At 52.1% G+C, this 9,444-nt stretch overlaps 1 protein-coding gene across 4 annotated transcripts in view; it reads right to left on the minus strand.

Annotated features, from left to right (window-relative positions):
• Positions 1–9,042, minus strand: part of KCND3 (potassium voltage-gated channel subfamily D member 3) — a 104,705-nt gene extending 95,663 nt beyond the window's left edge. For 2 of the 4 annotated variants that reach the window (XM_005529281.2, XM_005529280.2), the window contains exons 1-2: positions 7,334–7,589; positions 2,380–3,564 (exon numbers count right to left, since the gene is read on the minus strand). In XM_005529281.2, coding sequence (XP_005529338.1) covers positions 2,380–3,488 — 1,109 coding nt within the window. In that variant the 5' untranslated portion in view covers positions 3,489–3,564; positions 7,334–7,589. Of the gene's footprint in view, positions 1–2,379; positions 3,565–7,333; positions 7,590–8,134; positions 8,225–8,972 lie in introns of those variants that run through there. The other 2 variants (XM_088067015.1, XM_088067016.1) reach the window with 2 other exon arrangements.
• Between the last annotated feature and the right edge of the window lie 402 nt (positions 9,043–9,444).

Below are 9,444 nucleotides of genomic sequence, written 5' to 3' on the forward strand. Positions count from 1 at the left end.
GGTGGTGAAAACAAACTACATATAGATATATATCTATGGTTTTGAGTTAAAAACTGTTGTGCTTCATAGCTTCTTGTTTTAGATGCTGGCTGAACTATTAAGGGCAAAAGGCAGGACATATTTAAGATCTCTGTGAAAGCTCTGAGTGCTGCTGAAATCCAAGCAGTGAAGTGGCCAGAGGAGGGGATCTGATGGCTTGAGGAGCACATTGGAGACCTTGGCTGCATTTCTGGCAGCACCTGTGCAGCTGGAATTGCCAGGACTCTCATTAGTAACAAGATCCTTCCAAACAGATTGAAAAGACTTCTGAAGAAAGATGTATATGAAATATTGTCTGAAAGTGCCAGTTTGTCAGAACTGGAAGGATTTTTGGGGAGATGAAGGGGACAGGAGGGTTAGCCCTGGATGGTGAACTCCTCCAGGAGGTTAACCCCCACCCCACACAGGGGGAGTCAGGAAGGTGGAAACAACCCAAAAATCAGTCAAACAACCCAAACCAGTAATACCAGGAGTCTCAGTTTTAAGACTGACAGCATTTTATAGGTCCCTTCCCAATGAACCCTGACAAAGCCATGTTTAAATGTCTGATTTCTTAAATCCATGTCAACTCCTTCCCAGCACTTGTTCCTCTATGATTTCTGTGATTACAAGTTGGGAACACTCTGAGGTCCTTGGGAGCGCTGGGTTTGTCCCTGTGCTCAGGAAGGGAGGGAAAGGGACCCAAACTGAGGCAGGAACAGAGCCCCAGCTGCTCTCCTGCACATTCTGCACGTACTGGAGCCCTTCCCAACCCACCCAGGATGGCCCCTGGCCGCGAGGCTCCTGTCAGAGATGTGGCAGCACAGGCATGGACGGGTGCAGGCTGTGTCCGTGCAGGGCTGGATGGGACCAGTATTAAACGGGGATCTGAAAATAGAACTGGATTTTCACACATCTCCCCTTGTGCAGAGACACGGGAAGGAGCCACCCAAGGCAGGGGTCCCTCTGAAGCTGATCAGATACAGTGGTGGGGTCAGGAGCGGGGAACTGACCAGTTTGGACCAGTCAGAATATGGAAAGCTGAGCCACAGCGTGGGGCAGTGCTGGGATGCAAAGCCCAGCTTTGATTTCCAAGCGCTGCCTTTCCCAGAGTAAGGAACAGCTTTTTCCATAAACTTGCAAACTTTGCTTAGCTATTAAAAAGGAAGAATAGGAGATCTGTAGGTGACTATGACTAACAGGTTCTACATTTGCACTTAAGAAATTCAGGCTTTCGGTTGTCATGTTCCCAGATTCGGCGCCTTTCTGACAGCTGAATTATGATTTTAATAATTAAAAAGTGATACTGTGAGCCTGTTCCTGTATAATAGGCACAGAGAAGTGTTTAAAATCAGAAGCAGTTTAGAGAAAAAGTGGTCACTGTGTTACAAGGAGGAGAATTGTCTACATCTGAATATTAAACTGGGTGAAATCTCCAGTGAGAAAACTCTTTGCAAAGTAACTCTAAACTTCCTGTACTGTTCTGATGTGTGGGAAGAGGAGATTGCACTCGCTCCTGGCTTTATGTGTGCCTGAAGCAGCAGCCTGCAATGCCCACTTTCCTCTACATAACCTTGTCAGGGTGAGGGTTTGGCCATTCTGCTCGCAGAGGTTTTAGTTCAGAGCAGCAGAAGCACAAATCTGTAATCTTAGTTGCAATATCTGTGAGACAGAAATGAAATCCAAGGGGGAAAAGTGCCCTCCAGGCTACATTCCCCTTGCTTTGATTTCATTATCTTTGTACCTGTCCATGGGAACGTTTGAAATTCTACTGAAACCACCACAGCACGGCCGGTTCTCAGACTCACAGCTAAACACAGACGAGAAACCCCAATCCGGCTGGATTAAGTAAAAACCAGATCATGTCCTGGCCATCACTGAGCATTCCAGTACAGTGACCCACAACATCCACTTGAATTCAGCAAATCTGTAGTTGCTGGCAAGCCAAGGGGAGAAACAACGAGTGACATTGCAACGAGACACAACAGATACATCAGCAGCTTTGTGTGAACGCACGGCTGGGGCAATGTCAGAGAGAACAGAGCTCTCTCTCCCAGCCCCTTGCAGTCGGGTCAGCTTTTCCCTCCTGCAGGAATGAATCACAACCTGCTACTCCACCACTCTGCTCCCCCTGCACTCATTTACCGTGGTGCCGAGCATTTGTCAAGTGGGTGTAAGTGCTTTTTCTGGTTTATACAACTGCACACAAATTGCACAAGTTGTAAGGCAAAGAATAATCAAGCCCTCAACACTTCCAGCCCCTTCTCGAACATGCACCCAGGAAAACGCTGAGGAGAAGCTGAAGTCAAGCTCCCAGTACATGCTTGCCTGCTGCTCAGGAAAAGGAAAAGTAATACTCACCCCAGTGTTGTCATGGTTACAATAGTGTACCAAAAGGAAGCAGGAATACTGGTGAATTTGCTTGCCGAGGACCCTTTCTCTGCATAAAACATCACAGTTGCAAAGATGATGATTGCCATAGTGAGGGAAAAGAGGAGAAAGCCAAGCTCGGAGGCACAGCTCTTCAAAGTGTAGCCCAAGATCCTCAGGCCTTGGGAATGGCGGGAGAACTTGAAAATCCTGAAAACCCTAAAAACCCTTAGCGTGACAAAGGCTCCGCTGACGTCCTCGTTGTTGGTCATCACCAGGCCGATGTAGTAGGGCATGATGGCCACCACGTCGATGATGCTCATCACGCTGCGGATGAAGCGGTAGCGGCTGGGCGCCGCGAAGAGTCTCAGCAGGTACTCGACGGTGAAGATCATCACGCACGCCGTGTCCAGGCAAAAGAAAGCCACGGCGTAGCGCTCCCCGCAGGGCAGCTCCTTGTTACCCGGCACGGTGCCGCAGGGCACGGTCTCCACCACGTTGGTGATCACAGAGACGGCGATAAAGAACCCGGTGACGTAGTAAAAGACTAAGGCTAAGGTGCTGGTGTGGGGGTTCTCGAAGGCTCGCCACATGGTCTGCCGGAAGCTCAGCGAGGGCATGGAGCCCTCCTGGTTGTTCTCCGAGTCATTGTCATCCATCAGCCGCTCCGCGTTCTCCCGCTTCCTGTCCTTGTACTCTTCGTAGCAGCAGTCCCCGATGATCTCGGGAAGGATCCCGTAGAAGGCGAGCTCTTCGTCGTAGGCAGAGATGCACTCGTACCTGGGGTAGTGCAGCTTGCCAGTTCTATAAAAATTGAGGATGCACCTGAAGACCTCGGGGTCCCGGTCAAAGAAATACTCCTTGGTGTCTTCATTGAAGAAGAACTCCTTCTCCGTGCTGCCCAGGAGAGTGTCCGGGTACCTCTCCAGTGTAGTCCTCCAGGTCTGGAAACGCCTGCCACTCACATTGAGGATGATCAGCTCATCCTGCCTCTTGTTCTTCTCCGTTGGAGCCAGTGGCATGGGACAGTTGGCCACCGGCATCCATCCTATGGCAGCCGCCCTGGCGAAGGGCAACCACGCTGCCACTCCTGCTGCCATGGTGAGCCCGGGCCGTGTTACTGGAGATGAGGCTTGGGATGCTCCTGGGACCTGCTGGGAGTCAGAGCAGTTCCATCTAGAACACAGAAGAGAACACAGCACACAGTCACACGGGGCCTGCCCCGCTGGCTGGAAGAGCCCAGGATGAGCACAGACACGAGAGTTTCACACCACTGCCTCACCCTCACCTCCCAGGTGAAGAATGATGTTGAACAAGGCATATGATAATCAGCTCAGCGGGGTTATGGCATTATTATAGATTGAAATTTTGAATAGCAAATGATTCCTCATTAAAAGCATTTTAAAAGTAGCATAAACACAGTAATTTATATTTGCTTCCTCACAAACAAGACTAATCCATAATTCCCCAGGTGTAAGCCTCCTGTGCTCATCAGTTTAACTACAGCTGTCAAGAAAGAGCTGGGAACTCCAGTGAAATCAGCCTGCAGTGGAATCGTACACCACCAAAACCCATGACTGGGCTTAGCTGCATTTCCAGTCCTAAACAAGTTCAGTATGTTCTGAATCTTGCGCTAAGAACATCTTTAGTTGAAAGAAATGGAAATATTTCTCTGGTTTTCACCAGCTATCTTCCATCTTTAATTCAAGGCCTGGCCTCAGCAGCAGTTTTCTGCTGCTCTCCTTCATTGAGAGGTGGAGTTTCCTCTTGGCAAACACTGCAGCCTCCACTGGACCAGAGGAAAATTCTGATTTTGGGGAAACATTGTTCAGAATACCTGAGCACCCGTAAGCTTCAATCCCAGGTGTGAAGGCTGATGGATTAAGCTAACAAATACCAAGAACACTGGAATGAAGGAAGGCTCCAAAGCTGGAGAATTTCTTCCCAGCAGGAAGTTGCTTTGCTTTTTCCTGGCTTGCAGGGGAAGAATCCTTCAGCTGAAGAACTGAAGGACTCCTAGGTTGAAACAAAACATGTTCACTGTACGCTTGGATTTTTAGTGAGGAATATCCCAAGTTGTCCAGATCCTCAGCCACCAGAGGCCAACATTCTCTTGAAGTTTGAGTAGTTTTTGCATTCTGATCTAGCCATGAATTTATCTTTTTGATCTTTGGTCAGAGTTCTTACAGTCTTTAACTTTTGTTTTAACTTGTTTTTACTTTCACTTCCCTACTGCTTTTCTAATTCTACCATGAAATTATCTGAAGAAAGGTCATACAAGGTGCATTAGGAGCCCTATCAAAAGCCAATTTATCAATTCCATTGATTCCACTGCCTCAAAGCCTAATTGTATCTTTGTAGGCAGTTTTACTCTCAAGTTTTGAACTTATATGAAAGCTGCCATTCCAGCCGGTAAGGCTGCAGCATTATTGATTCCAATGGGCCATCAAAACACTGAATAAAAAATGATGGAATCAGTCCGTGGTGAAAATGCCTGAAGTGCTCAGAGAAATGCTCTTCCTCTTTGGGGCAAATTAACATTCATCACCTTAATGTGGAGCATCTTCCTGTGCAATTTTACTGTCTAAAGTACAATTGAAATCCCTCGTGCGAGTGTCTAACTGCTGCTGAAGAGCCTTGGCAATTACGGAACATGTAATAACCCAGAGCGATGCTTATCCCAAGGAGACACTTTGCTTATCTACATGGCACTGGAGCAAACATCCCACAGTGTTTCCCCCTGAAGAATCGTTCAGTGTTAAAGCAGCACTTTTTCTCTCCCCCCCAAGGAGGAATTTCCTGCGCGGATCGCGCCGGCCCGGCCGCCCTGGGGACCAGAAACTCTCTCTGCGTGACTTTGAGCAGTTCCCCCAGCCCTCAGCTGAAAGGGCATCTCCAGGGGCTCCGTGGGCTCACACTGCAGCCTTCTACCACCAGTGGTGGATCTTTTAACTCCCATGAAACACTTAAGAACAGGAGGCAGCAAAATAAGAACCGTTTCATCCGTTAGTCACCAAATATGTACAGGCAAATAATTGAGAAACCAAGAAAAGGCATCTTGTTCCTGCTTTCCCTGCTGGCAAACTGTCTTCCCTGGGTTTTAATTTCCCTTAGCACCATCACCAGAGTCCTTCTGCCAGGACTGACAGGTGACCTGACCAGTTTCAGCTCATTGGATCCTCATCTCCCCTGATTTCTCAGGGGAAGCACGTTAGAAACCTCTTCTGTACTTTGATAACTTTGGTTGTAGATTCCAGGTTACCTACATTAGCTGCTGAGGCACTATAAATACTTCACATATAATTGTTCCAATAAAGCACTGGTAACTCATAAGTGACTTACACATTTTTAAATCAATTTTTAAAAGATAAAATGGGTCCTTTCATGCTGGCAGTATATGTGGGGAAACTATAAATATCTCAGCTATGAAAGGGACAGGAGATTAAAGCAAAAGAGAAAGAAAGGGGAATTCTTGTGTGGAAATTTAGTTCCCATTTCTCTGGGTCCAAGAGATGCAGCTGGTTAGAACAACAGAGCACAGCCAGCTTCATTCTCAGAGTTACATTGAATCTGTCCCATTTGATCCTCAAAATACACAGAAGAGGAGGCTTTTTCAGCTGTAAATTATCTGAAGGACCCAGAGTGAGAAGAGAAGTGAAATTCCCTGTTGCAGAGGTTTTGCTTTTTCTTGTCCATGAGTCCTTGGAACTCTACTACTCCCTGAAGGAAGTGAAAGAAAATTGGGAGAGAGAGAGAGAGGACTGGATTTATAATTCTGACCTGCACAACCTAAGCTGAGTCAAAAAAAGATGAAGTAACTCATTTATCTAGAATGCAGAATTCCAGAATGTAGAAAGAATCCTCCTCTTCTGCCTGCTTGGATTTTGGTGACTGCTAACCAGTCTGTTTAGGCTGGAAAGCAATTGGCTGGACTCAAAATCTAATGTACTGTTGACAGTCTCTGGAGCTCTCATAGAAAACAGACACACTCTAATTCTAACAAGCATATATTTAGCTATACCCATATTTCTAATTTTAATTACCATCATTTCTGCGTGTAATTTAAAAGGAACTGGTTCACAGCAGACCGGCACCCTGCTGATGACATTTAGAAGACCTGGTACACAAAATAGAATCATTTTCTTCCTGATTTAAAAAAGTATCTGTAGAGAAAAGAATCTGTTTTCTTTAGATAACTATGGGGACAATGAAACAGTCAAGGAAATTTGATAGAAAAGGCTGAGCACGAGCCCCCTGTCCCCTCCCAGGGCTCCTCGGGGTCCCTCCCGACCAGCGCTGGCTCCGCCGCAGCCGCTCCGGGGGCACCCAGGTCTCACCCGGTTTGGAGCAAAACCCTGAGAGCCAAGGCTGGCTCAGGAAAGCTCAGGAGGAAAACTTGGTAGAGAACAGTAAGGACTGTTCACCTAGACAGTCCAGAAATAAAGGATGGATTCTTACCACTTCAGCTCCCACGGCAATACCACACTGATCAATGTCCCTTCATCATCTCAAGAGAGCAGAGACAAACCAAAAGTCTCAGTGTGTCCCTTTCTAGAATCAGACAGGGCTGTTCTGAAATCGGACCGATAAACATACTGCGAGTTTCTTGAGAAGACACTGCTAATGGGAGTGAGGAGCCTGGAGATCATTCCTTCTTCCCTCTCCTGTCCTTGTTGGGCCAGGCTCAGGCAGCAAAGGGACCTTTGCTTTAAAGCAAAATATGTCAGCCAAAGCCTCGGTGTCTTCTGTCAGTCACACATTTCCTTCCCCTCCGCAGCAACACCAGAAAATAAAACTTTCTGCAAAACACTCACTCCCTCCGTCTGTTGGGGAGATTTAGGAGCAAAAGCAACAGGCGTAGGATAAATGCATGCAAAGTTCTCCCCTCCCTCCCTCCCAGCGAGCCCGGAGAGCCCCATCTTGCCGGCTCGCAGCGCTGCCTTACCTGGAGAGGAAAGACACCCGGCGCCCAAAGCAGGGCTAAATCTGGGGAACGGGAAGGAAGGGGGAGCAGTCACTCCTCAGGATAAAAGGTGAACTGTGCTGCCTGCCTCTTGCCTCCCTCTCTAAATTGCAGTCAGAAGCAATCAGTAAATGCGATCATCATTGTGAAAGTATATATAGAGAGATGACTAAACAGCTTCTCGCTCATTGCTGCCGAGACGGAGGCTCTCTCCGCGTCTCTCGCTGAGCTCGCTTGGCGCTGCCCCCTCCCGTTCCAGCCCCGCTCGCCGCTCTGCCCTCGCTGCCCAGCCCCGCTGGGAGCGGCCCCGGGCCCCGGAGATCCCCGGGGCGGCCGCGGCCGGGGCTGGAGCCGGCTGCTCCGGGGAGGCGGCTGGAGAAGGGCGGTGTGAGCTGACAGCGCCGGCAAATGGAGTCGTTAAATACACACCAGAGCCTACCCTGCATGCTAATGTGCCAAGGGGGAGATGAAGGGGGGAAAGTATGGGATGAACTTCACGGCTCTATCCCGGAGCTCCCCGCGTGTCCCTGCTGGCTCCCGGTCAGGCGGGGACAAGGCAGGAGGGATTCATTCTGGGCAAGAAAACGAGCGATTCCTCCAGCATCACAAACCTACACCCAACACCTTGGCCAGGGCGGGAGGCTACATTCAGGAATAAAAAGAAATCGTTCGGATTTAAACCGATCTTTCCCCTATCTTCTTCTCCTCTCTTCCTTCCCACCACCTTTCCCTTTGCCCCTCGTCCTGCTGTTCTGGCTTGCCCTGCTCCTTGGCAGCTCTTACCAGTCCTGTCTCCACACCACCTCAGCATCCCTCTTTCATCCACGGTCAGAAGTTGGACTCGGCACGCTCAGAGACCCGGCAGCCTCTCTCATTTATCTGTTTGCTGTCGAGTTTCCATTAAGTAAATAACCATAAGCCCAAATCAGAGCGAGCCAGCCTTGCCCTGCTCTGCCGGGCAGCTCCCGGCTCTGACTGACGCGCCGCAGCGATAGTTGATGCTTTCCATAAAGTCAGAGCAGAACGCACACGGGCGAGCGGGGCTCGCCTGCCTCGCCATCGCCTCGGCTCCTGGGCGGCTCAGCCCCGAGCTTACCGCCGGCAGCGAGGGGCTGGCAGGGCTGTGCGGGGCCGGTGCGGGGCTGGAACGGGCTGTGCGGGGCTGGCAGGGCTGTTCCGGGCTATCAGGGCTGTGCGGGGCCGGTGCGGGGCTGGAACGGGCTGTTCCGGGCTATCAGGGCTGTGCGGGGCCGGTGCGGGGCTGGAACGGGCTGTGCGGGGCTGGCAGGGCTGTTCCGGGCTATCAGGGCTGTGCGGGGCCGGTGCGGGGCTGGCAGGGCTGTTCCGGGCTATCAGGGCTGTGCGGGGCCGGTGCGGGGCTGGAACGGGCTGTGCGGGGCTGGCAGGGCTGTTCCGGGCTATCAGGGATGTGCGGAGCCGGTAGCGGCCAGGGGCGGGAGGGCAGCATGAGTGGGAGCGGCCGGGGGCACCCGCTGCCCCCGCCCCGCCCGCAGGTGAAGCTTTGGGGCCGGTGTCCCCCGCACCTCCCGGGGCCGGCGTCCCCCGCACCCCCCGGGGCCGCTCCCTTTCCGCCCCCCGCCCTCCCCGCGGACCCCCTCACCTCCGCAGGGCGCTCCCGGCCGCGGCCGCCCGCCCGGTGCCTCCGCGGCCATGCGGCTGCCGGGAGCGGAGCGCGGGGCTGCGCCGAGTGCGCGGGCGCGGGGCGGCGGCGGAGAGCGATGGGGAGCGATGGGGAGCGATGGGGAGCGGCGGAGAGCGGCGATGGGCACGGGGCTGGCGAGCGGCGGCGACCGGCGGGGCCGGGGACAGCGCGGCGCGGAGGGGCGGCGGCGCGGGGCGGGGGGGGGCGGGGGGGCCCCGCCCACGGGCGCATCCCCGCCCGCCGCCCGCCCGCAGAGCCGCCGGCAGGTGTCACCCGGAGCGAGCGGCGCCGGGCGCGGAGCTCGGCATGGAGCGCTGGGCAGGGCAGGGGGTGTGGGACCCCCGGGATGGATGGATGGATGGATGGATGGATGATGGATGGATGGATGGATGGATGGATGGATGGATGGATGGATGGATGGATGGATGAT

This window comes from Pseudopodoces humilis, chromosome 26, assembly GCF_049639895.1.
Source record: "Pseudopodoces humilis isolate 2021_Gansu_Grassland_sample_001 chromosome 26, ASM4963989v1, whole genome shotgun sequence".
NCBI classification, from domain to species: Eukaryota; Metazoa; Chordata; class Aves; order Passeriformes; family Paridae; genus Pseudopodoces; species Pseudopodoces humilis.